Genomic DNA, 27,391 nt, shown 5'->3' with positions numbered 1-27,391 from the left:
TTTTTTGTTAAGTTATTGAAAAATTAACTTTAAATCTAAGAGGGTACATCTCCTGTGTAGTTTACCACTAAGGGGCTCGGATGACAATCAAATTTGGGAAGCTCCGTCTCAAGCTGAAGAGAGGAGTGTCATTTCCAAAAGAGCACGCGGCGCTCAAGAGTTTGTAGTAGAGACAGAGAAAAGGCCTGTCTATCGCCTCCTGCAGGAGAAATGAAGAATGACGAGGCTGAGCTGTCCTTTGTCACACCGCAAGCAGAAAGAGGGCACAGAGAAAGCGAAAACACAGAAAAAAGAAGCAGCAGCAAATCCGTTTAAAAGTGTAAAGGAACTAGAATGAAAGCTGAGCCTTGGACAGGCGTGTTAGCTGAAGGAAAAGCAAAAGCTTACAGCACCTGGTATTCCCAGGCGGTCTCCCATCCAAGTACTAACCAGGCCCGACCCTGCTTAGCTTCCGAGATCGGACGAGATCGGGCGTGCTCAGGGTGGTATGGCCGTAAGCGAGTACAACAGTCAAGAGCGAGCTATTTAAAGAAGACACACAGGCTGGCGAAAGAGAAACAGACCCTTTTCCACTCAAAAAAGTGGAAAAGTCTTCTCTCTTTTTTAGATATGAATTAAATTAAGGGAAAGAAATAAGTAACAATAAAAAATATGCATTTTAATAAATAAATACATTCACAAAAATCAATGTCGCGGTGACGCACTTTGTGTGGAAGTAATCGGGGCCTGTTTCTCAACTTTAAAATCACAAATGTCTTCTGGTTAAAATTGAATTAAATAAAAGTAAACAAATATTGGCTTACTTTAAACTGAATGTAATTTGGGGTGATTTTGTTGATTAAAAAACGGGAAATTTCTAACCTGGTTAAATTCAATTAAAACAAAATGTTTAAATGAATTAATAAAATTCATATCAATAAATACAATCAATATTGCGTTGAGGCACTTTGAGTGGAAGTAAATGGGGGCCTATTTTTTAAATTTAAAATCAGAAATGTCATAAGGTTAAAATAAAACCAAACCAATTAAAATGAAATAAAATAAAATAAAACATTGGGGTGATGCACTTTGAGTGCAGGTAATTTGGGGTGAATGTAGTGATTTTAAAACAGAAAGGGCATGCCTATATTTTCCTACAATGAAACAATATTTGCTGACGAGTTTAATGATTTTTATTTTTTAATTTTAACTTTATCATCAGAAATGTCATCTGGTTCAAATAAAAACAAACCGAACCAAATAAAAACTAAAAAATAAAAGTAAACAAATATTGCGGTTAGGCACTTTAAAATGAATGTAATTTGGGGTGAATTTGGTGATTTTAAAACAGATATTTCAAACCTGGTTAACTTAAATAAAATTAAAAAAAAATGTTGAAATGAATTAATAAAATGAATATCAATAAATACAATCAATATTGCGTTGAGTCACTTGGAAGTCAATGGGGGCCTATTTTTGAAATTTAAAATCAGAAATGTCATCTGGTTAAAGTAAAACCAAACCAATTAAAATAAAATAAAATAAAATAAAATATTGTGGTGATGCACTTTGAGTGCAGGTAATTTGGGTTGAATTTAGTGATTTTAAAACAGAAAGGGCATGCCTATATTTTCCTACAATGAAACAATATTTGCTGACGAGTTTAATGAATTTTTTTATTTTTTTATTTTAACTTTATCATCAGAAATGTCATCTGGTTCAAATAAAACCAAACCGAACCAAATAAAAAATAAAAGTAAACAAATACTGCGGTTAGGCACTTCAAATTGAATGTAATTTGGGGTGAATTTGGTGATTTAAAAACAGAAATTTCAAACCTGGTTAACTTAAATTAAATTAAAACAAAATGTTTAAATGAATTAATAAAATTAATATCAATAAATACAATCAATATTGCGTTGAGTCACTTTGAGTGGAAGTCAATGGGGGCCTATTTTCGAAATGTAAAATCAGAAATGTCATAAGGTTAAAATAAAACCAAACCAATTAAAATAAAATAAAATAAAATAAAACACTGTGGTGATGCACTTTGAGTGCAGGTAATTTGGGGTGAATGTAGTGATTTTAAAACAGAAAGGGCATGCCTATATTTTCCTACAATGAAACAATATTTGCTGATGAGTTTAATGATTTTTTTTTTTTTTGAGATGATAAAAAACTCTTGTCCTGTTCCAAGTACTGAAAAAGTACCAAAATAGCTGAAATGTCTCATTTGTTTACTTGCAAATCATTTGATCACACACCAACATCAGTGAAAAATGAACATGAGAATGTGTTTTTTGTTAAGTTATTGAAAAATTAACTTTAAATCTAAGAGGGTACATCTCCTGTGTAGTTTACCACTAAGGGGCTCGGATGACAATCAAATTTGGGAAGCTCCGTCTCAAGCTGAAGAGAGGAGTGTCATTTCCAAAAGAGCACGCGGCGCTCAAGAGTTTGTAGTAGAGACAGAGAAAAGGCCTGTCTATCGCCTCCTGCAGGAGAAATGAAGAATGACGAGGCTGAGCTGTCCTTTGTCACACCGCAAGCAGAAAGAGGGCACAGAGAAAGCGAAAACACAGAAAAAAGAAGCAGCAGCAAATCCGTTTAAAAGTGTAAAGGAACTAGAATGAAAGCTGAGCCTTGGACAAGCGTGTTAGCTGAAGGAAAAGCAAAAGCTTACAGCACCTGGTATTCCCAGGCGGTCTCCCATCCAAGTACTAACCAGGCCCGACCCTGCTTAGCTTCCGAGATCGGACGAGATCGGGCGTGCTCAGGGTGGTATAGCCGTAAGCGAGTACAACAGTCAAGAGCGAGCTATTTAAAGAAGACACACAGGCTGGCGAAAGAGAAACAGACCCTTTTCCACTCAAAAAAGTGGAAAAGTCTTCTCTCTTTTTTAGATATGAATTAAATTAAGGGAAAGAAATAAGTAACAGTAAAAAATATGCATTTTAATACATAAATACATTCACAAAAATCAATGTCGCGGTGACGCACTTTGTGTGGAAGTAATGGGGGCCTGTTTCTCAACTTTAAAATCACAAATGTCTTCTGGTTAAAATTGAATTAAATAAAAGTAAACAAATATTGGCTTACTTTAAACTGAATGTAATTTGGGGTGATTTTGTTGATTTAAAAACGGGAAATTTCTAACCTGGTTAAATTCAATTAAAACAAAATGTTTAAATGAATTAATAAAATGAATATCAATAAATACAATCAATATTGCGTTGAGGCACTTTGAGTGGAAGTAAATGGGGGCCTATTTTTTAAATTTAAAATCAGAAATGTCATAAGGTTAAAATAAAACCAAACCAATTAAAATGAAATAAAATAAAATAAAACATTGGGGTGATGCACTTTGAGTGCAGGTAATTTGGGGTGAATGTAGTGACTTTAAAACAGAAAGGGCATGCCTATATTTTCCTACAATGAAACAATATTTGCTGACGAGTTTAATGATTTTTATTTTTATTTTTTAATTTTAACTTTATCATCAGAAATGTCATCTGGTTCAAATAAAAACAAACCGAACCAAATAAAAACTAAAAAATAAAAGTAAACAAATATTGCGGTTAGGCACTTTAAAATGAATGTAATTTGGGGTGAATTTGGTGATTTTAAAACAGATATTTCAAACCTGGTTAACTTAAATAAAATAAAAAAAAAATGTTGAAATGAATTAATAAAATGAATATCAATAAATACAATCAATATTGCGTTGAGTCACTTGGAAGTCAATGGGGGCCTATTTTTGAAATTTAAAATCAGAAATGTCATCTGGTTAAAGTAAAACCAAACCAATTAAAATAAAATAAAATAAAATAAAATATTGTGGTGATGCACTTTGAGTGCAGGTAATTTGGGTTGAATTTAGTGATTTTAAAACAGAAAGGGCATGCCTATATTTTCCTACAATGAAACAATATTTGCTGACGAGTTTAATGAATTTTTTTATTTTTTTATTTTAACTTTATCATCAGAAATGTCATCTGGTTCAAATAAAACCAAACCGAACCAAATAAAAAATAAAAGTAAACAAATACTGCGGTTAGGCACTTCAAATTGAATGTAATTTGGGGTGAATTTGGTGATTTAAAAACAGAAATTTCAAACCTGGTTAACTTAAATTAAATTAAAACAAAATGTTTAAATGAATTAATAAAATTAATATCAATAAATACAATCAATATTGCGTTGAGTCACTTTGAGTGGAAGTCAATGGGGGCCTATTTTCGAAATGTAAAATCAGAAATGTCATAAGGTTAAAATAAAACCAAACCAATTAAAATAAAATAAAATAAAATAAAACACTGTGGTGATGCACTTTGAGTGCAGGTAATTTGGGGTGAATGTAGTGATTTTAAAACAGAAAGGGCATGCCTATATTTTCCTACAATGAAACAATATTTGCTGATGAGTTTAATGATTTTTTTTTTTTTGAGATGATAAAAAACTCTTGTCCTGTTCCAAGTACTGAAAAAGTACCAAAATAGCTGAAATGTCTCATTTGTTTACTTGCAAATCATTTGATCACACACCAACATCAGTGAAAAATGAACATGAGAATGTGTTTTTTGTTAAGTTATTGAAAAATTAACTTTAAATCTAAGAGGGTACATCTCCTGTGTAGTTTACCACTAAGGGGCTCGGATGACAATCAAATTTGGGAAGCTCCGTCTCAAGCTGAAGAGAGGAGTGTCATTTCCAAAAGAGCACGCGGCGCTCAAGAGTTTGTAGTAGAGACAGAGAAAAGGCCTGTCTATCGCCTCCTGCAGGAGAAATGAAGAATGACGAGGCTGAGCTGTCCTTTGTCACACCGCAAGCAGAAAGAGGGCACAGAGAAAGCGAAAACACAGAAAAAAGAAGCAGCAGCAAATCCGTTTAAAAGTGTAAAGGAACTAGAATGAAAGCTGAGCCTTGGACAGGCGTGTTAGCTGAAGGAAAAGCAAAAGCTTACAGCACCTGGTATTCCCAGGCGGTCTCCCATCCAAGTACTAACCAGGCCCGACCCTGCTTAGCTTCCGAGATCGGACGAGATCGGGCGTGCTCAGGGTGGTATGGCCGTAAGCGAGTACAACAGTCAAGAGCGAGCTATTTAAAGAAGACACACAGGCTGGCGAAAGAGAAACAGACCCTTTTCCACTCAAAAAAGTGGAAAAGTCTTCTCTCTTTTTTAGATATGAATTAAATTAAGGGAAAGAAATAAGTAACAATAAAAAATATGCATTTTAATAAATAAATACATTCACAAAAATCAATGTCGCGGTGACGCACTTTGTGTGGAAGTAATCGGGGCCTGTTTCTCAACTTTAAAATCACAAATGTCTTCTGGTTAAAATTGAATTAAATAAAAGTAAACAAATATTGGCTTACTTTAAACTGAATGTAATTTGGGGTGATTTTGTTGATTAAAAAACGGGAAATTTCTAACCTGGTTAAATTCAATTAAAACAAAATGTTTAAATGAATTAATAAAATTCATATCAATAAATACAATCAATATTGCGTTGAGGCACTTTGAGTGGAAGTAAATGGGGGCCTATTTTTTAAATTTAAAATCAGAAATGTCATAAGGTTAAAATAAAACCAAACCAATTAAAATGAAATAAAATAAAATAAAACATTGGGGTGATGCACTTTGAGTGCAGGTAATTTGGGGTGAATGTAGTGATTTTAAAACAGAAAGGGCATGCCTATATTTTCCTACAATGAAACAATATTTGCTGACGAGTTTAATGATTTTTATTTTTTAATTTTAACTTTATCATCAGAAATGTCATCTGGTTCAAATAAAAACAAACCGAACCAAATAAAAACTAAAAAATAAAAGTAAACAAATATTGCGGTTAGGCACTTTAAAATGAATGTAATTTGGGGTGAATTTGGTGATTTTAAAACAGATATTTCAAACCTGGTTAACTTAAATAAAATTAAAAAAAAATGTTGAAATGAATTAATAAAATGAATATCAATAAATACAATCAATATTGCGTTGAGTCACTTGGAAGTCAATGGGGGCCTATTTTTGAAATTTAAAATCAGAAATGTCATCTGGTTAAAGTAAAACCAAACCAATTAAAATAAAATAAAATAAAATAAAATATTGTGGTGATGCACTTTGAGTGCAGGTAATTTGGGTTGAATTTAGTGATTTTAAAACAGAAAGGGCATGCCTATATTTTCCTACAATGAAACAATATTTGCTGACGAGTTTAATGAATTTTTTTATTTTTTTATTTTAACTTTATCATCAGAAATGTCATCTGGTTCAAATAAAACCAAACCGAACCAAATAAAAAATAAAAGTAAACAAATACTGCGGTTAGGCACTTCAAATTGAATGTAATTTGGGGTGAATTTGGTGATTTAAAAACAGAAATTTCAAACCTGGTTAACTTAAATTAAATTAAAACAAAATGTTTAAATGAATTAATAAAATTAATATCAATAAATACAATCAATATTGCGTTGAGTCACTTTGAGTGGAAGTCAATGGGGGCCTATTTTCGAAATGTAAAATCAGAAATGTCATAAGGTTAAAATAAAACCAAACCAATTAAAATAAAATAAAATAAAATAAAACACTGTGGTGATGCACTTTGAGTGCAGGTAATTTGGGGTGAATGTAGTGATTTTAAAACAGAAAGGGCATGCCTATATTTTCCTACAATGAAACAATATTTGCTGATGAGTTTAATGATTTTTTTTTTTTTTGAGATGATAAAAAACTCTTGTCCTGTTCCAAGTACTGAAAAAGTACCAAAATAGCTGAAATGTCTCATTTGTTTACTTGCAAATCATTTGATCACACACCAACATCAGTGAAAAATGAACATGAGAATGTGTTTTTTGTTAAGTTATTGAAAAATTAACTTTAAATCTAAGAGGGTACATCTCCTGTGTAGTTTACCACTAAGGGGCTCGGATGACAATCAAATTTGGGAAGCTCCGTCTCAAGCTGAAGAGAGGAGTGTCATTTCCAAAAGAGCACGCGGCGCTCAAGAGTTTGTAGTAGAGACAGAGAAAAGGCCTGTCTATCGCCTCCTGCAGGAGAAATGAAGAATGACGAGGCTGAGCTGTCCTTTGTCACACCGCAAGCAGAAAGAGGGCACAGAGAAAGCGAAAACACAGAAAAAAGAAGCAGCAGCAAATCCGTTTAAAAGTGTAAAGGAACTAGAATGAAAGCTGAGCCTTGGACAGGCGTGTTAGCTGAAGGAAAAGCAAAAGCTTACAGCACCTGGTATTCCCAGGCGGTCTCCCATCCAAGTACTAACCAGGCCCGACCCTGCTTAGCTTCCGAGATCGGACGAGATCGGGCGTGCTCAGGGTGGTATGGCCGTAAGCGAGTACAACAGTCAAGAGCGAGCTATTTAAAGAAGACACACAGGCTGGCGAAAGAGAAACAGACCCTTTTCCACTCAAAAAAGTGGAAAAGTCTTCTCTCTTTTTTAGATATGAATTAAATTAAGGGAAAGAAATAAGTAACAATAAAAAATATGCATTTTAATAAATAAATACATTCACAAAAATCAATGTCGCGGTGACGCACTTTGTGTGGAAGTAATCGGGGCCTGTTTCTCAACTTTAAAATCACAAATGTCTTCTGGTTAAAATTGAATTAAATAAAAGTAAACAAATATTGGCTTACTTTAAACTGAATGTAATTTGGGGTGATTTTGTTGATTAAAAAACGGGAAATTTCTAACCTGGTTAAATTCAATTAAAACAAAATGTTTAAATGAATTAATAAAATTCATATCAATAAATACAATCAATATTGCGTTGAGGCACTTTGAGTGGAAGTAAATGGGGGCCTATTTTTTAAATTTAAAATCAGAAATGTCATAAGGTTAAAATAAAACCAAACCAATTAAAATGAAATAAAATAAAATAAAACATTGGGGTGATGCACTTTGAGTGCAGGTAATTTGGGGTGAATGTAGTGATTTTAAAACAGAAAGGGCATGCCTATATTTTCCTACAATGAAACAATATTTGCTGACGAGTTTAATGATTTTTATTTTTTAATTTTAACTTTATCATCAGAAATGTCATCTGGTTCAAATAAAAACAAACCGAACCAAATAAAAACTAAAAAATAAAAGTAAACAAATATTGCGGTTAGGCACTTTAAAATGAATGTAATTTGGGGTGAATTTGGTGATTTTAAAACAGATATTTCAAACCTGGTTAACTTAAATAAAATAAAAAAAAAATGTTGAAATGAATTAATAAAATGAATATCAATAAATACAATCAATATTGCGTTGAGTCACTTGGAAGTCAATGGGGGCCTATTTTTGAAATTTAAAATCAGAAATGTCATCTGGTTAAAGTAAAACCAAACCAATTAAAATAAAATAAAATAAAATAAAATATTGTGGTGATGCACTTTGAGTGCAGGTAATTTGGGTTGAATTTAGTGATTTTAAAACAGAAAGGGCATGCCTATATTTTCCTACAATGAAACAATATTTGCTGACGAGTTTAATGAATTTTTTTATTTTTTTATTTTAACTTTATCATCAGAAATGTCATCTGGTTCAAATAAAACCAAACCGAACCAAATAAAAAATAAAAGTAAACAAATACTGCGGTTAGGCACTTCAAATTGAATGTAATTTGGGGTGAATTTGGTGATTTAAAAACAGAAATTTCAAACCTGGTTAACTTAAATTAAATTAAAACAAAATGTTTAAATGAATTAATAAAATTAATATCAATAAATACAATCAATATTGCGTTGAGTCACTTTGAGTGGAAGTCAATGGGGGCCTATTTTCGAAATGTAAAATCAGAAATGTCATAAGGTTAAAATAAAACCAAACCAATTAAAATAAAATAAAATAAAATAAAACACTGTGGTGATGCACTTTGAGTGCAGGTAATTTGGGGTGAATGTAGTGATTTTAAAACAGAAAGGGCATGCCTATATTTTCCTACAATGAAACAATATTTGCTGATGAGTTTAATGATTTTTTTTTTTTTGAGATGATAAAAAACTCTTGTCCTGTTCCAAGTACTGAAAAAGTACCAAAATAGCTGAAATGTCTCATTTGTTTACTTGCAAATCATTTGATCACACACCAACATCAGTGAAAAATGAACATGAGAATGTGTTTTTTGTTAAGTTATTGAAAAATTAACTTTAAATCTAAGAGGGTACATCTCCTGTGTAGTTTACCACTAAGGGGCTCGGATGACAATCAAATTTGGGAAGCTCCGTCTCAAGCTGAAGAGAGGAGTGTCATTTCCAAAAGAGCACGCGGCGCTCAAGAGTTTGTAGTAGAGACAGAGAAAAGGCCTGTCTATCGCCTCCTGCAGGAGAAATGAAGAATGACGAGGCTGAGCTGTCCTTTGTCACACCGCAAGCAGAAAGAGGGCACAGAGAAAGCGAAAACACAGAAAAAAGAAGCAGCAGCAAATCCGTTTAAAAGTGTAAAGGAACTAGAATGAAAGCTGAGCCTTGGACAGGCGTGTTAGCTGAAGGAAAAGCAAAAGCTTACAGCACCTGGTATTCCCAGGCGGTCTCCCATCCAAGTACTAACCAGGCCCGACCCTGCTTAGCTTCCGAGATCGGACGAGATCGGGCGTGCTCAGGGTGGTATGGCCGTAAGCGAGTACAACAGTCAAGAGCGAGCTATTTAAAGAAGACACACAGGCTGGCGAAAGAGAAACAGACCCTTTTCCACTCAAAAAAGTGGAAAAGTCTTCTCTCTTTTTTAGATATGAATTAAATTAAGGGAAAGAAATAAGTAACAATAAAAAATATGCATTTTAATAAATAAATACATTCACAAAAATCAATGTCGCGGTGACGCACTTTGTGTGGAAGTAATCGGGGCCTGTTTCTCAACTTTAAAATCACAAATGTCTTCTGGTTAAAATTGAATTAAATAAAAGTAAACAAATATTGGCTTACTTTAAACTGAATGTAATTTGGGGTGATTTTGTTGATTAAAAAACGGGAAATTTCTAACCTGGTTAAATTCAATTAAAACAAAATGTTTAAATGAATTAATAAAATTCATATCAATAAATACAATCAATATTGCGTTGAGGCACTTTGAGTGGAAGTAAATGGGGGCCTATTTTTTAAATTTAAAATCAGAAATGTCATAAGGTTAAAATAAAACCAAACCAATTAAAATGAAATAAAATAAAATAAAACATTGGGGTGATGCACTTTGAGTGCAGGTAATTTGGGGTGAATGTAGTGATTTTAAAACAGAAAGGGCATGCCTATATTTTCCTACAATGAAACAATATTTGCTGACGAGTTTAATGATTTTTATTTTTTAATTTTAACTTTATCATCAGAAATGTCATCTGGTTCAAATAAAAACAAACCGAACCAAATAAAAACTAAAAAATAAAAGTAAACAAATATTGCGGTTAGGCACTTTAAAATGAATGTAATTTGGGGTGAATTTGGTGATTTTAAAACAGATATTTCAAACCTGGTTAACTTAAATAAAATTAAAAAAAAATGTTGAAATGAATTAATAAAATGAATATCAATAAATACAATCAATATTGCGTTGAGTCACTTGGAAGTCAATGGGGGCCTATTTTTGAAATTTAAAATCAGAAATGTCATCTGGTTAAAGTAAAACCAAACCAATTAAAATAAAATAAAATAAAATAAAATATTGTGGTGATGCACTTTGAGTGCAGGTAATTTGGGTTGAATTTAGTGATTTTAAAACAGAAAGGGCATGCCTATATTTTCCTACAATGAAACAATATTTGCTGACGAGTTTAATGAATTTTTTTATTTTTTTATTTTAACTTTATCATCAGAAATGTCATCTGGTTCAAATAAAACCAAACCGAACCAAATAAAAAATAAAAGTAAACAAATACTGCGGTTAGGCACTTCAAATTGAATGTAATTTGGGGTGAATTTGGTGATTTAAAAACAGAAATTTCAAACCTGGTTAACTTAAATTAAATTAAAACAAAATGTTTAAATGAATTAATAAAATTAATATCAATAAATACAATCAATATTGCGTTGAGTCACTTTGAGTGGAAGTCAATGGGGGCCTATTTTCGAAATGTAAAATCAGAAATGTCATAAGGTTAAAATAAAACCAAACCAATTAAAATAAAATAAAATAAAATAAAACACTGTGGTGATGCACTTTGAGTGCAGGTAATTTGGGGTGAATGTAGTGATTTTAAAACAGAAAGGGCATGCCTATATTTTCCTACAATGAAACAATATTTGCTGATGAGTTTAATGATTTTTTTTTTTTTTGAGATGATAAAAAACTCTTGTCCTGTTCCAAGTACTGAAAAAGTACCAAAATAGCTGAAATGTCTCATTTGTTTACTTGCAAATCATTTGATCACACACCAACATCAGTGAAAAATGAACATGAGAATGTGTTTTTTGTTAAGTTATTGAAAAATTAACTTTAAATCTAAGAGGGTACATCTCCTGTGTAGTTTACCACTAAGGGGCTCGGATGACAATCAAATTTGGGAAGCTCCGTCTCAAGCTGAAGAGAGGAGTGTCATTTCCAAAAGAGCACGCGGCGCTCAAGAGTTTGTAGTAGAGACAGAGAAAAGGCCTGTCTATCGCCTCCTGCAGGAGAAATGAAGAATGACGAGGCTGAGCTGTCCTTTGTCACACCGCAAGCAGAAAGAGGGCACAGAGAAAGCGAAAACACAGAAAAAAGAAGCAGCAGCAAATCCGTTTAAAAGTGTAAAGGAACTAGAATGAAAGCTGAGCCTTGGACAAGCGTGTTAGCTGAAGGAAAAGCAAAAGCTTACAGCACCTGGTATTCCCAGGCGGTCTCCCATCCAAGTACTAACCAGGCCCGACCCTGCTTAGCTTCCGAGATCGGACGAGATCGGGCGTGCTCAGGGTGGTATAGCCGTAAGCGAGTACAACAGTCAAGAGCGAGCTATTTAAAGAAGACACACAGGCTGGCGAAAGAGAAACAGACCCTTTTCCACTCAAAAAAGTGGAAAAGTCTTCTCTCTTTTTTAGATATGAATTAAATTAAGGGAAAGAAATAAGTAACAGTAAAAAATATGCATTTTAATACATAAATACATTCACAAAAATCAATGTCGCGGTGACGCACTTTGTGTGGAAGTAATGGGGGCCTGTTTCTCAACTTTAAAATCACAAATGTCTTCTGGTTAAAATTGAATTAAATAAAAGTAAACAAATATTGGCTTACTTTAAACTGAATGTAATTTGGGGTGATTTTGTTGATTTAAAAACGGGAAATTTCTAACCTGGTTAAATTCAATTAAAACAAAATGTTTAAATGAATTAATAAAATGAATATCAATAAATACAATCAATATTGCGTTGAGGCACTTTGAGTGGAAGTAAATGGGGGCCTATTTTTTAAATTTAAAATCAGAAATGTCATAAGGTTAAAATAAAACCAAACCAATTAAAATGAAATAAAATAAAATAAAACATTGGGGTGATGCACTTTGAGTGCAGGTAATTTGGGGTGAATGTAGTGACTTTAAAACAGAAAGGGCATGCCTATATTTTCCTACAATGAAACAATATTTGCTGACGAGTTTAATGATTTTTATTTTTATTTTTTAATTTTAACTTTATCATCAGAAATGTCATCTGGTTCAAATAAAAACAAACCGAACCAAATAAAAACTAAAAAATAAAAGTAAACAAATATTGCGGTTAGGCACTTTAAAATGAATGTAATTTGGGGTGAATTTGGTGATTTTAAAACAGATATTTCAAACCTGGTTAACTTAAATAAAATAAAAAAAAAATGTTGAAATGAATTAATAAAATGAATATCAATAAATACAATCAATATTGCGTTGAGTCACTTGGAAGTCAATGGGGGCCTATTTTTGAAATTTAAAATCAGAAATGTCATCTGGTTAAAGTAAAACCAAACCAATTAAAATAAAATAAAATAAAATAAAATATTGTGGTGATGCACTTTGAGTGCAGGTAATTTGGGTTGAATTTAGTGATTTTAAAACAGAAAGGGCATGCCTATATTTTCCTACAATGAAACAATATTTGCTGACGAGTTTAATGAATTTTTTTATTTTTTTATTTTAACTTTATCATCAGAAATGTCATCTGGTTCAAATAAAACCAAACCGAACCAAATAAAAAATAAAAGTAAACAAATACTGCGGTTAGGCACTTCAAATTGAATGTAATTTGGGGTGAATTTGGTGATTTAAAAACAGAAATTTCAAACCTGGTTAACTTAAATTAAATTAAAACAAAATGTTTAAATGAATTAATAAAATTAATATCAATAAATACAATCAATATTGCGTTGAGTCACTTTGAGTGGAAGTCAATGGGGGCCTATTTTCGAAATGTAAAATCAGAAATGTCATAAGGTTAAAATAAAACCAAACCAATTAAAATAAAATAAAACACTGTGGTGATGCACTTTGAGTGCAGGTAATTTGGGGTGAATGTAGTGATTTTAAAACAGAAAGGGCATGCCTATATTTTCCTACAATGAAACAATATTTGCTGATGAGTTTAATGATTTTTTTTTTTTTTGAGATGATAAAAAACTCTTGTCCTGTTCCAAGTACTGAAAAAGTACCAAAATAGCTGAAATGTCTCATTTGTTTACTTGCAAATCATTTGATCACACACCAACATCAGTGAAAAATGAACATGAGAATGTGTTTTTTGTTAAGTTATTGAAAAATTAACTTTAAATCTAAGAGGGTACATCTCCTGTGTAGTTTACCACTAAGGGGCTCGGATGACAATCAAATTTGGGAAGCTCCGTCTCAAGCTGAAGAGAGGAGTGTCATTTCCAAAAGAGCACGCGGCGCTCAAGAGTTTGTAGTAGAGACAGAGAAAAGGCCTGTCTATCGCCTCCTGCAGGAGAAATGAAGAATGACGAGGCTGAGCTGTCCTTTGTCACAACGCAAGCAGAAAGAGGGCACAGAGAAAGCGAAAACACAGAAAAAAGAAGCAGCAGCAAATCCGTTTAAAAGTGTAAAGGAACTAGAATGAAAGCTGAGCCTTGGACAAGCGTGTTAGCTGAAGGAAAAGCAAAAGCTTACAGCGCCTGGTATTCCCAGGCGGTCTCCCATCCAAGTACTAACCAGGCCCGACCTTGCTTAGCTTCCGAGATCGGACGAGATCGGGCGTGCTCAGGGTGGTATGGCCGTAAGCGAGTACAACAGTCAAGAGCGAGCTATTTAAAGAAGACACACAGGCTGGCGAAAGAGAAACAGACCCTTTTCCATTTAAAAAAGTGGAAAAGTCTTCTCTCTTTTTTAGATATGAATTAAATTAAGGGAAAGAAATAAGTAACAATAAAAAATATGCATTTTAATACATAAATACATTCACAAAAATCAATGTCGCGGTGACGCACTTTGTGTGGAAGTAATGGGGGCCTGTTTCTCAACTTTAAAATCACAAATGTCTTCTGGTTAAAATTGAATTAAATAAAAGTAAACAAATATTGGCTTACTTTAAACTGAATGTAATTTGGGGTGATTTTGTTGATTTAAAAACGGGAAATTTCTAACCTGGTTACATTCAATTAAAACAAAATGTTTAAATGAATTAATAAAATTCATATAAATAAATACAATCAATATTGCGTTGAGGCACTTTGAGTGGAAGTAAATGGGGGCCTATTTTTTAAATTTAAAATCAGAAATGTCATAAGGTTAAAATAAAACCAAACCAATTAAAATGAAATAAAATAAAATAAAACATTGGGGTGATGCACTTTGAGTGCAGGTAATTTGGGGTGAATGTAGTGATTTTAAAACAGAAAGGGCATGCCTATATTTTCCTACAATGAAACAATATTTGCTGACGAGTTTAATGATTTTTATTTTTATTTTTTAATTTTAACTTTATCATCAGAAATGTCATCTGGTTCAAATAAAAACAAACCGAACCAAATAAAAACTAAAAAATAAAAGTAAACAAATATTGCGGTTAGGCACTTTAAAATGAATGTAATTTGGGGTGAATTTGGTGATTTTAAAACAGATATTTCAAACCTGGTTAACTTAAATAAAATAAAAAAAAAATGTTGAAATGAATTAATAAAATGAATATCAATAAATACAATCAATATTGCGTTGAGTCACTTGGAAGTCAATGGGGGCCTATTTTTGAAATTTAAAATCAGAAATGTCATCTGGTTAAAGTAAAACCAAACCAATTAAAATAAAATAAAATAAAATAAAATATTGTGGTGATGCACTTTGAGTGCAGGTAATTTGGGTTGAATTTAGTGATTTTAAAACAGAAAGGGCATGCCTATATTTTCCTACAATGAAACAATATTTGCTGACGAGTTTAATGAATTTTTTTATTTTTTTATTTTAACTTTATCATCAGAAATGTCATCTGGTTCAAATAAAACCAAACCGAACCAAATAAAAAATAAAAGTAAACAAATACTGCGGTTAGGCACTTCAAATTGAATGTAATTTGGGGTGAATTTGGTGATTTAAAAACAGAAATTTCAAACCTGGTTAACTTAAATTAAATTAAAACAAAATGTTTAAATGAATTAATAAAATTAATATCAATAAATACAATCAATATTGCGTTGAGTCACTTTGAGTGGAAGTCAATGGGGGCCTATTTTCGAAATGTAAAATCAGAAATGTCATAAGGTTAAAATAAAACCAAACCAATTAAAATAAAATAAAATAAAATAAAACACTGTGGTGATGCACTTTGAGTGCAGGTAATTTGGGGTGAATGTAGTGATTTTAAAACAGAAAGGGCATGCCTATATTTTCCTACAATGAAACAATATTTGCTGATGAGTTTAATGATTTTTTTTTTTTTGAGATGATAAAAAACTCTTGTCCTGTTCCAAGTACTGAAAAAGTACCAAAATAGCTGAAATGTCTCATTTGTTTACTTGCAAATCATTTGATCACACACCAACATCAGTGAAAAATGAACATGAGAATGTGTTTTTTGTTAAGTTATTGAAAAATTAACTTTAAATCTAAGAGGGTACATCTCCTGTGTAGTTTACCACTAAGGGGCTCGGATGACAATCAAATTTGGGAAGCTCCGTCTCAAGCTGAAGAGAGGAGTGTCATTTCCAAAAGAGCACGCGGCGCTCAAGAGTTTGTAGTAGAGACAGAGAAAAGGCCTGTCTATCGCCTCCTGCAGGAGAAATGAAGAATGACGAGGCTGAGCTGTCCTTTGTCACACCGCAAGCAGAAAGAGGGCACAGAGAAAGCGAAAACACAGAAAAAAGAAGCAGCAGCAAATCCGTTTAAAAGTGTAAAGGAACTAGAATGAAAGCTGAGCCTTGGACAGGCGTGTTAGCTGAAGGAAAAGCAAAAGCTTACAGCACCTGGTATTCCCAGGCGGTCTCCCATCCAAGTACTAACCAGGCCCGACCCTGCTTAGCTTCCGAGATCGGACGAGATCGGGCGTGCTCAGGGTGGTATGGCCGTAAGCGAGTACAACAGTCAAGAGCGAGCTATTTAAAGAAGACACACAGGCTGGCGAAAGAGAAACAGACCCTTTTCCACTCAAAAAAGTGGAAAAGTCTTCTCTCTTTTTTAGATATGAATTAAATTAAGGGAAAGAAATAAGTAACAATAAAAAATATGCATTTTAATAAATAAATACATTCACAAAAATCAATGTCGCGGTGACGCACTTTGTGTGGAAGTAATCGGGGCCTGTTTCTCAACTTTAAAATCACAAATGTCTTCTGGTTAAAATTGAATTAAATAAAAGTAAACAAATATTGGCTTACTTTAAACTGAATGTAATTTGGGGTGATTTTGTTGATTAAAAAACGGGAAATTTCTAACCTGGTTAAATTCAATTAAAACAAAATGTTTAAATGAATTAATAAAATTCATATCAATAAATACAATCAATATTGCGTTGAGGCACTTTGAGTGGAAGTAAATGGGGGCCTATTTTTTAAATTTAAAATCAGAAATGTCATAAGGTTAAAATAAAACCAAACCAATTAAAATGAAATAAAATAAAATAAAACATTGGGGTGATGCACTTTGAGTGCAGGTAATTTGGGGTGAATGTAGTGATTTTAAAACAGAAAGGGCATGCCTATATTTTCCTACAATGAAACAATATTTGCTGACGAGTTTAATGATTTTTATTTTTTAATTTTAACTTTATCATCAGAAATGTCATCTGGTTCAAATAAAAACAAACCGAACCAAATAAAAACTAAAAAATAAAAGTAAACAAATATTGCGGTTAGGCACTTTAAAATGAATGTAATTTGGGGTGAATTTGGTGATTTTAAAACAGATATTTCAAACCTGGTTAACTTAAATAAAATTAAAAAAAAATGTTGAAATGAATTAATAAAATGAATATCAATAAATACAATCAATATTGCGTTGAGTCACTTGGAAGTCAATGGGGGCCTATTTTTGAAATTTAAAATCAGAAATGTCATCTGGTTAAAGTAAAACCAAACCAATTAAAATAAAATAAAATAAAATAAAATATTGTGGTGATGCACTTTGAGTGCAGGTAATTTGGGTTGAATTTAGTGATTTTAAAACAGAAAGGGCATGCCTATATTTTCCTACAATGAAACAATATTTGCTGACGAGTTTAATGAATTTTTTTATTTTTTTATTTTAACTTTATCATCAGAAATGTCATCTGGTTCAAATAAAACCAAACCGAACCAAATAAAAAATAAAAGTAAACAAATACTGCGGTTAGGCACTTCAAATTGAATGTAATTTGGGGTGAATTTGGTGATTTAAAAACAGAAATTTCAAACCTGGTTAACTTAAATTAAATTAAAACAAAATGTTTAAATGAATTAATAAAATTAATATCAATAAATACAATCAATATTGCGTTGAGTCACTTTGAGTGGAAGTCAATGGGGGCCTATTTTCGAAATGTAAAATCAGAAATGTCATAAGGTTAAAATAAAACCAAACCAATTAAAATAAAATAAAATAAAATAAAACACTGTGGTGATGCACTTTGAGTGCAGGTAATTTGGGGTGAATGTAGTGATTTTAAAACAGAAAGGGCATGCCTATATTTTCCTACAATGAAACAATATTTGCTGATGAGTTTAATGATTTTTTTTTTTTTTGAGATGATAAAAAACTCTTGTCCTGTTCCAAGTACTGAAAAAGTACCAAAATAGCTGAAATGTCTCATTTGTTTACTTGCAAATCATTTGATCACACACCAACATCAGTGAAAAATGAACATGAGAATGTGTTTTTTGTTAAGTTATTGAAAAATTAACTTTAAATCTAAGAGGGTACATCTCCTGTGTAGTTTACCACTAAGGGGCTCGGATGACAATCAAATTTGGGAAGCTCCGTCTCAAGCTGAAGAGAGGAGTGTCATTTCCAAAAGAGCACGCGGCGCTCAAGAGTTTGTAGTAGAGACAGAGAAAAGGCCTGTCTATCGCCTCCTGCAGGAGAAATGAAGAATGACGAGGCTGAGCTGTCCTTTGTCACACCGCAAGCAGAAAGAGGGCACAGAGAAAGCGAAAACACAGAAAAAAGAAGCAGCAGCAAATCCGTTTAAAAGTGTAAAGGAACTAGAATGAAAGCTGAGCCTTGGACAAGCGTGTTAGCTGAAGGAAAAGCAAAAGCTTACAGCACCTGGTATTCCCAGGCGGTCTCCCATCCAAGTACTAACCAGGCCCGACCCTGCTTAGCTTCCGAGATCGGACGAGATCGGGCGTGCTCAGGGTGGTATGGCCGTAAGCGAGTACAACAGTCAAGAGCGAGCTATTTAAAGAAGACACACAGGCTGGCGAAAGAGAAACAGACCCTTTTCCACTCAAAAAAGTGGAAAAGTCTTCTCTCTTTTTTAGATATGAATTAAATTAAGGGAAAGAAATAAGTAACAGTAAAAAATATGCATTTTAATACATAAATACATTCACAAAAATCAATGTCGCGGTGACGCACTTTGTGTGGAAGTAATGGGGGCCTGTTTCTCAACTTTAAAATCACAAATGTCTTCTGGTTAAAATTGAATTAAATAAAAGTAAACAAATATTGGCTTACTTTAAACTGAATGTAATTTGGGGTGATTTTGTTGATTTAAAAACGGGAAATTTCTAACCTGGTTAAATTCAATTAAAACAAAATGTTTAAATGAATTAATAAAATGAATATCAATAAATACAATCAATATTGCGTTGAGGCACTTTGAGTGGAAGTAAATGGGGGCCTATTTTTTAAATTTAAAATCAGAAATGTCATAAGGTTAAAATAAAACCAAACCAATTAAAATGAAATAAAATAAAATAAAACATTGGGGTGATGCACTTTGAGTGCAGGTAATTTGGGGTGAATGTAGTGACTTTAAAACAGAAAGGGCATGCCTATATTTTCCTACAATGAAACAATATTTGCTGACGAGTTTAATGATTTTTATTTTTATTTTTTAATTTTAACTTTATCATCAGAAATGTCATCTGGTTCAAATAAAAACAAACCGAACCAAATAAAAACTAAAAAATAAAAGTAAACAAATATTGCGGTTAGGCACTTTAAAATGAATGTAATTTGGGGTGAATTTGGTGATTTTAAAACAGATATTTCAAACCTGGTTAACTTAAATAAAATAAAAAAAAAATGTTGAAATGAATTAATAAAATGAATATCAATAAATACAATCAATATTGCGTTGAGTCACTTGGAAGTCAATGGGGGCCTATTTTTGAAATTTAAAATCAGAAATGTCATCTGGTTAAAGTAAAACCAAACCAATTAAAATAAAATAAAATAAAATAAAATATTGTGGTGATGCACTTTGAGTGCAGGTAATTTGGGTTGAATTTAGTGATTTTAAAACAGAAAGGGCATGCCTATATTTTCCTACAATGAAACAATATTTGCTGACGAGTTTAATGAATTTTTTTATTTTTTTATTTTAACTTTATCATCAGAAATGTCATCTGGTTCAAATAAAACCAAACCGAACCAAATAAAAAATAAAAGTAAACAAATACTGCGGTTAGGCACTTCAAATTGAATGTAATTTGGGGTGAATTTGGTGATTTAAAAACAGAAATTTCAAACCTGGTTAACTTAAATTAAATTAAAACAAAATGTTTAAATGAATTAATAAAATTAATATCAATAAATACAATCAATATTGCGTTGAGTCACTTTGAGTGGAAGTCAATGGGGGCCTATTTTCGAAATGTAAAATCAGAAATGTCATAAGGTTAAAATAAAACCAAACCAATTAAAATAAAATAAAACACTGTGGTGATGCACTTTGAGTGCAGGTAATTTGGGGTGAATGTAGTGATTTTAAAACAGAAAGGGCATGCCTATATTTTCCTACAATGAAACAATATTTGCTGATGAGTTTAATGATTTTTTTTTTTTTTGAGATGATAAAAAACTCTTGTCCTGTTCCAAGTACTGAAAAAGTACCAAAATAGCTGAAATGTCTCATTTGTTTACTTGCAAATCATTTGATCACACACCAACATCAGTGAAAAATGAACATGAGAATGTGTTTTTTGTTAAGTTATTGAAAAATTAACTTTAAATCTAAGAGGGTACATCTCCTGTGTAGTTTACCACTAAGGGGCTCGGATGACAATCAAATTTGGGAAGCTCCGTCTCAAGCTGAAGAGAGGAGTGTCATTTCCAAAAGAGCACGCGGCGCTCAAGAGTTTGTAGTAGAGACAGAGAAAAGGCCTGTCTATCGCCTCCTGCAGGAGAAATGAAGAATGACGAGGCTGAGCTGTCCTTTGTCACACCGCAAGCAGAAAGAGGGCACAGAGAAAGCGAAAACACAGAAAAAAGAAGCAGCAGCAAATCCGTTTAAAAGTGTAAAGGAACTAGAATGAAAGCTGAGCCTTGGACAAGCGTGTTAGCTGAAGGAAAAGCAAAAGCTTACAGCACCTGGTATTCCCAGGCGGTCTCCCATCCAAGTACTAACCAGGCCCGACCCTGCTTAGCTTCCGAGATCGGACGAGATCGGGCGTGCTCAGGGTGGTATGGCCGTAAGCGAGTACAACAGTCAAGAGCGAGCTATTTAAAGAAGACACACAGGCTGGCGAAAGAGAAACAGACCCTTTTCCATTTAAAAAAGTGGAAAAGTCTTCTCTCTTTTTTAGATATGAATTAAATTAAGGGAAAGAAATAAGTAACAATAAAAAATATGCATTTTAATACATAAATACATTCACAAAAATCAATGTCGCGGTGACGCACTTTGTGTGGAAGTAATGGGGGCCTGTTTCTCAACTTTAAAATCACAAATGTCTTCTGGTTAAAATTGAATTAAATAAAAGTAAACAAATATTGGCTTACTTTAAACTGAATGTAATTTGGGGTGATTTTGTTGATTTAAAAACGGGAAATTTCTAACCTGGTTACATTCAATTAAAACAAAATGTTTAAATGAATTAATAAAATTCATATAAATAAATACAATCAATATTGCGTTGAGGCACTTTGAGTGGAAGTAAATGGGGGCCTATTTTTTAAATTTAAAATCAGAAATGTCATAAGGTTAAAATAAAACCAAACCAATTAAAATGAAATAAAATAAAATAAAACATTGGGGTGATGCACTTTGAGTGCAGGTAATTTGGGGTGAATGTAGTGATTTTAAAACAGAAAGGGCATGCCTATATTTTCCTACAATGAAACAATATTTGCTGACGAGTTTAATGATTTTTATTTTTATTTTTTAATTTTAACTTTATCATCAGAAATGTCATCTGGTTCAAATAAAAACAAACCGAACCAAATAAAAACTAAAAACTAAAAGTAAACAAATATTGCGGTTAGGCACTTTAAAATGAATGTAATTTGGGGTGAATTTGGTGATTTTAAAACAGATATTTCAAACCTGGTTAACTTAAATAAAATAAAAAAAAAATGTTGAAATGAATTAATAAAATGAATATCAATAAATACAATCAATATTGCGTTGAGTCACTTGGAAGTCAATGGGGGCCTATTTTTGAAATTTAAAATCAGAAATGTCATCTGGTTAAAGTAAAACCAAACCAATTAAAATAAAATAAAATAAAATAAAATATTGTGGTGATGCACTTTGAGTGCAGGTAATTTGGGTTGAATTTAGTGATTTTAAAACAGAAAGGGCATGCCTATATTTTCCTACAATGAAACAATATTTGCTGACGAGTTTAATGAATTTTTTTATTTTTTTATTTTAACTTTATCATCAGAAATGTCATCTGGTTCAAATAAAACCAAACCGAACCAAATAAAAAATAAAAGTAAACAAATACTGCGGTTAGGCACTTCAAATTGAATGTAATTTGGGGTGAATTTGGTGATTTAAAAACAGAAATTTCAAACCTGGTTAACTTAAATTAAATTAAAACAAAATGTTTAAATGAATTAATAAAATTAATATCAATAAATACAATCAATATTGCGTTGAGTCACTTTGAGTGGAAGTCAATGGGGGCCTATTTTCGAAATGTAAAATCAGAAATGTCATAAGGTTAAAATAAAACCAAACCAATTAAAATAAAATAAAATAAAATAAAACACTGTGGTGATGCACTTTGAGTGCAGGTAATTTGGGGTGAATGTAGTGATTTTAAAACAGAAAGGGCATGCCTATATTTTCCTACAATGAAACTTTCAATTCAATTCAATTCAAGTTTATTTGTATAGCGCTTTTTACAATACAAATCGTTACAAAGCAACTTTACAGAAAATTATGTTTCTACAATATTTAGTAGTAGCTAGTAGTTTGTGCACGTTTGACAGGATTTTAGAAAAATAAAAATAATAATAATAATACAAGACGTAGTCAGCTAGATGATGAACTATCAATATTATTAATTAATAGTAATTATATGATGCAGTCACACATGTAGCAATATTTGTTAGTTCTGTTTGTTGATTCAAGGTTAGGATCATCTGGGGTCCTCTGAGGGTCAGCATCATCTCTTCTCAGGTGTTCTGGATCCAGACTGGAGCTTGTGTAAATCCTAGTTACCACGGGATGTAAATCCCTTGGCAAAACATAGAAACAAGATAGAGACATCATTAGCATAGCTGCTGATCCAACAAAGTAAAATTAATTTAACCCAAGCTAAAGAATAAAAATGCAGATGCAACTACACTCACAATTTAAGAGATACATTATTCGATGTTTGGCGATAGAGATGCATTTTTAATCTAGATTTAAACAGAGAGAGTGTGTCTGAACCCCGAACATTATCAGGAAGGCTATTCCAGAGTTTGGGAGCCAAATGTGAAAAAGCTCTACCTCCTTTAGTGGACTTTGCTATCCTAGGAACTACCAAAAGTCCAGCGTTTTGTGACCTTAGGGTGCGTGATGGGTTGTAGCGTGGTAGAAGGCTAGTTAGGTACGCAGGAGCTAAACCATTTAGGGCCTTATAGGTAAGTAATGATAATTTGTAACAGATACGGAACTTAATAGGTAGCCAGTGCAGAGACTGTAAAATTGGGGTAATATGATCATATTTTCTTGACCTGGTAAGGACTCTAGCTGCTGCATTTTGGACTACCTGTAGCTTGTTTATTGACGAAGCAGGACAACCACCTAGAAGTGCATTACAATAGTCCAGTCTAGAGGTCATGAATGCATGAACTAGCTTTTCTGCATCAGAAACAGATAACATGTTTCGTAGCTTGGCAATGTTTCTAAGATGGAAGAATGCAGTTTTTGTAACATTGGAAATATGATTTTCAAAAGACAAATTGCTGTCTAATATAACACCCAGATTTCTGACTGTAGAGGAAGTAACAGTACATCCGTCTAGTTGCAGATTGTAATCTACAAGATTCTGTGTGGTGTTTTTTGGTCCAATAATTAATATCTCTGTCTTATCCGAATTTAATTGGAGAAAATTATTTGTCATCCAATCTTTTACATTTTTAACACACTCTGTTAGCTTAGATAATTGGGAAGTTTCATCTGGTCTCGTTGAAATATATAGCTGAGTATCATCAGCATAACAGTGGAAGCTTATTCCATATTTTCTAATAATATTACCAAGGGGCAACATGTATATTGAAAATAGAAGGGGACCTAGGACGGATCCTTGTGGCACTCCATATTTTACTGATGATAAATGAGATGACACCCCATTTAAGTAAACAAAATGGTAGCGATCGGACAGGTAGGATCTAAACCATCTTAGAGCCTGCCCTTGAATACCTGTATAGTTTTGTAATCGATCTATGAGTATGTCATGATCTATGGTGTCGAACGCAGCACTAAGATCAAGTAAGACTAGAAATGAGATGCAGCCTTGATCTGACGCAAGAAGCAGGTCATTTGTAATTTTAACAAGTGCAGTTTCTGTGCTATGGTGGGGCCTAAAACCTGACTGAAATTCTTCATACAGATCATTTTTATGCAGGAAGGTGCTCAATTGAGCAGACACAACTTTTTCTAAAATTTTAGACATAAATGGAAGATTTGAAATAGGCCTATAATTTGCCAGTACACTAGGATCTAGTTTTGGTTTCTTAATAAGAGGCTTGATAACCGCCAGCTTGAATGGTTTTGGGACGTGACCTAAAGATAACGACGAGTTAATGATATTGAGAAGCGGTTCTTCGGCTACAGGTAACAGCTCTTTTAGTAATTTAGTGGGTACAGGATCTAATAAACATGTTGTTGGTTTAGATACAGTGATAAGTTTATTTAGCTCTTCCTGTCCTATATTTGTAAAGCACTGCAGTTTATCTTTGGGTGCGATGGATGAAACTGAAGTGTTAGACGCTGTAGAATCTACATTCGCTATTGTTTTTCTAATGTTATCTATTTTATCAGTGAAGAAATTCATAAAGTCATTACTATTTAACGTTGGTGGAATATTTGAATCAGGTGGCGTCTGGTAATTTGTTAATTTAGCCACTGTGCTAAATAAAAACCTTGGATTGTTTTGGTTATTTTCAATGAGTTTGTGGATATGCTCTGCCCTAGCAGTTTTTAGAGCCTGTCTATACCTGGACATACTGTTTTTCCATGCAATTTTAAAAACTTCCAAGTTAGTTTTTCTCCATTTGCGTTCAAGACTACGAGTTACTTTCTTGAGAGAGTGAGTATTACTGTTATACCATGGCACAGTACGTTTTTCTCTAACCTTTTTCAATTTGATGGGGGCAACAGCTTCTAATGTATTAGAGAAAATAGTGCCCATGTTGTCAGTAATTTCGTCTAATTCATGTGTATTTTTGGGTACAAATAGCAGTTGAGATAGATCAGGCAGGTTATTTGCGAATCTGTCTTTGGTGGCTGGAACAATAGTTCTGCCCAGACGGTAACGCTGAGACATATAGTTAATATCAGTTATACGCAGCATGCACGATACAAGGAAATGGTCTGTAATATCATCACATTGGGGTACAATATCTATAGCAGTAAGATCGATTCCATGCGATATAATTAGATCTAGTGTATGATTAAAACGATGAGTGGGCCCGGTGACATTTTGCTTGACTCCAAAGGAGTTTATTAGGTCAGTAAACGCAAGTCCTAATGTATCATTTGCATTATCAACGTGAATATTAAAATCTCCCATGATTAGCGCCTTATCAACTGTAACTAGAAGGTCTGAGAGGAAATCTGCAAATTCTTTTAGGAATTCTGTATACGGCCCTGGTGGTCTATACACAGTAGCCAGAGCAAGAGATACATTAGATTTCTTTTGTCTGACAGTGTAACATTTAGCAGAAGTATTTCAAAAGAGTTAAACCTGTATCCTGTTTTCTGGGTAACATTGAGAATATCACTATATATTGTTGCAACACCTCCTCCACGACCAGTCTGACGGGGCTCATGCTTATAACAGTAGTTTGGTGGAGTAGACTCATTTAGACCAAAATAATCATTTGGTTTTAGCCAGGTTTCAGTCAAGCAGAGTACATCAAAACTATTTTCTGTGATCATTTCATTTACAATAACTGCTTTGGGTGTGAGTGATCTAATATTTATGAGCCCAAACTTTAAAAATTGTTTTTGTTCATTTACTTTACATTTTTCTGGTTTAATTACGATAAGATTTTTTCTAGATCCTACATTATATTTTGACCTCACTATCCGGGGAACAGACACAGTCTTAATAGTTTTTACAGCACAAGTACTTTTATCATTTAAGCGGGTGGAACAAAACTCATCATAATAGTTATTAGAGAATTGTCTTACTAGTCACATGGAGCGAAGTGTCCTGGAGATGTTGTCAGAGAGCAGCTCCGCTCCGATTCTGCTGGGGTGTAATCCATCAGCGCGAAACAGCCTAGGACGCTCCCAGAAAAGATTCCAGTTATTAACAAATAGCAGTTTCTGTTCTTTACACCATGACAACAACCATTCATTTAAAGCAAAAAGTCTACTGAACCTTTCGTGTCCTCGTCGATACGTGGGCAGTGGTCCTGACACGACGATCGTCGCCGCGGGCGTCGTGCTGCGAACCGTCTCGATCAGGCTGCTGAAGTCCCTCTTCAGCGTCTCCGTCTGCCGCAGCGTGGTGTCGTTAACCCCGGCGTGAAGCACGACCGCTCTGGGGCTCTCGTCGACCTTCAGGATCGCGGGTATCTGCGCAGAAACATCGAGAACACGAGCACCAGGCAAACAATGAGTGTGCACTTTACCTTCGGCTAACGTAGCACTTACGTGTCGGACGATGGAGTCTCCGATGATCACAGCGTCGCGTCCTGTCTCGCGGAGGGGAGCGAAACGGTTCCGGATGGAGATGTCGAAGGCAGGAGGGGGAGAAGTCGTCGCCCGGGACCCGGCTCGCGTCCTCCGCTGTGGATGCACCCAGGGTCCGTGGTGTCCCGGCGTCGCAGTGAAGGACATCTGGGAAGATCGCGTCCTGGGTGCACCAGGCCTGTGCAGAGAAACACACGGAGTAGACGTGGTGGGACTGTTAACAGATCGCTGTATACTTACCCCGGACTTGTGAGCGTCAGCCCGGGATGATTCCAGCGCGGTTCTCCGCTCTCTCAGCTGGGCCTGCCTCACCTCCAGGTCGCGAATCTGCTTTCCCACGGCCTCGAGCTCGAGCTGCACAGAGTGGAGACATTCATCCGCCATTAAAGCAAGTAACAGTGAGTACAGCAGTGGTAATGTGTGTGAATAGAGTATTAGCAATGTTAGCGCAGTTAGCTGCTGAAGTCAATGGGGGCCTATTTTTGAAATGTAAAATCAGAAATGTCATAAGGTTAAAATAAAACCAAACCAATTAAGATAAAATAAAATAAAACAAAATAAAACACTGTGGTGATGCACTTTGAGTGCAGGTAATTTGGGGTGAATGTAGTGATTTTAAAACAGAAAGGGCATGCCTATATTTTCCTACAAGGAAACAATATTTGCTGATGAGTTTAATGAATTTTTTTTTTTTAGATGATAAAAAACTCTTGTCCTGTTCCAAGTACTGAAAAAGTACCAAAATAGCTG

At 33.6% G+C, this 27,391-nt stretch overlaps 1 protein-coding gene and 10 non-coding genes across 11 annotated transcripts; all 11 read right to left on the bottom strand.

The window, feature by feature from the left end:
- Window positions 1-380: 380 nt before the first annotated feature.
- Window positions 381-499, bottom strand: LOC132112625 (5S ribosomal RNA). Its single transcript, XR_009425003.1, has one exon. It is a non-coding gene; the product is annotated as a 5S ribosomal RNA (ribosomal RNA).
- A 2,156-nt stretch (window positions 500-2,655) lies between these two features.
- Window positions 2,656-2,774, bottom strand: LOC132112363 (5S ribosomal RNA). Its single transcript, XR_009424930.1, has one exon. It is a non-coding gene; the product is annotated as a 5S ribosomal RNA (ribosomal RNA).
- Window positions 2,775-4,935: 2,161 nt separating this feature from the next.
- On the bottom strand, window positions 4,936-5,054 carry LOC132112619 (5S ribosomal RNA). Its single transcript, XR_009425002.1, has one exon. It is a non-coding gene; the product is annotated as a 5S ribosomal RNA (ribosomal RNA).
- A 2,156-nt stretch (window positions 5,055-7,210) lies between these two features.
- On the bottom strand, window positions 7,211-7,329 carry LOC132112614 (5S ribosomal RNA). The gene has a single exon (XR_009425001.1). It is a non-coding gene; the product is annotated as a 5S ribosomal RNA (ribosomal RNA).
- Window positions 7,330-9,484: 2,155 nt separating this feature from the next.
- Window positions 9,485-9,603, bottom strand: LOC132112612 (5S ribosomal RNA). Its single transcript, XR_009424998.1, has one exon. It is a non-coding gene; the product is annotated as a 5S ribosomal RNA (ribosomal RNA).
- Window positions 9,604-11,759: 2,156 nt separating this feature from the next.
- On the bottom strand, window positions 11,760-11,878 carry LOC132112358 (5S ribosomal RNA). Its single transcript, XR_009424929.1, has one exon. It is a non-coding gene; the product is annotated as a 5S ribosomal RNA (ribosomal RNA).
- Window positions 11,879-14,030: 2,152 nt separating this feature from the next.
- Window positions 14,031-14,149, bottom strand: LOC132112408 (5S ribosomal RNA). Its single transcript, XR_009424945.1, has one exon. It is a non-coding gene; the product is annotated as a 5S ribosomal RNA (ribosomal RNA).
- A 2,161-nt stretch (window positions 14,150-16,310) lies between these two features.
- Window positions 16,311-16,429, bottom strand: LOC132112607 (5S ribosomal RNA). Its single transcript, XR_009424997.1, has one exon. It is a non-coding gene; the product is annotated as a 5S ribosomal RNA (ribosomal RNA).
- A 2,156-nt stretch (window positions 16,430-18,585) lies between these two features.
- Window positions 18,586-18,704, bottom strand: LOC132112602 (5S ribosomal RNA). Its single transcript, XR_009424996.1, has one exon. It is a non-coding gene; the product is annotated as a 5S ribosomal RNA (ribosomal RNA).
- A 2,152-nt stretch (window positions 18,705-20,856) lies between these two features.
- Window positions 20,857-20,975, bottom strand: LOC132112595 (5S ribosomal RNA). The gene has a single exon (XR_009424995.1). It is a non-coding gene; the product is annotated as a 5S ribosomal RNA (ribosomal RNA).
- A 1,902-nt stretch (window positions 20,976-22,877) lies between these two features.
- Window positions 22,878-26,978, bottom strand: LOC132098090 (uncharacterized). The gene is made up of 2 exons (XM_059504217.1): window positions 26,135-26,978; window positions 22,878-22,943 (listed from the first exon to the last, which is right to left on the bottom strand). Exon 1 carries the CDS (start codon window positions 26,786-26,788, stop codon window positions 26,138-26,140), a length of 651 nt encoding a protein of 216 aa, XP_059360200.1. The 5' UTR covers window positions 26,789-26,978; the 3' UTR covers window positions 22,878-22,943; window positions 26,135-26,137.
- Between the last annotated feature and the right edge of the window lie 413 nt (window positions 26,979-27,391).

Source organism: Carassius carassius, chromosome 2, assembly GCF_963082965.1.
Source record: "Carassius carassius chromosome 2, fCarCar2.1, whole genome shotgun sequence".
Classification (NCBI taxonomy): domain Eukaryota; kingdom Metazoa; phylum Chordata; class Actinopteri; order Cypriniformes; family Cyprinidae; genus Carassius; species Carassius carassius.
This window is presented reverse-complemented; position numbering and strand designations above follow the sequence as displayed.

Bases quoted from the DNA above. Each gene is read 5' to 3' on its own strand.
- LOC132098090 (XM_059504217.1), bottom strand. From the start codon at position 26,788: ATGTCCTTCACTGCGACGCCGGGACACCACGGACCCTGGGTGCATCCA.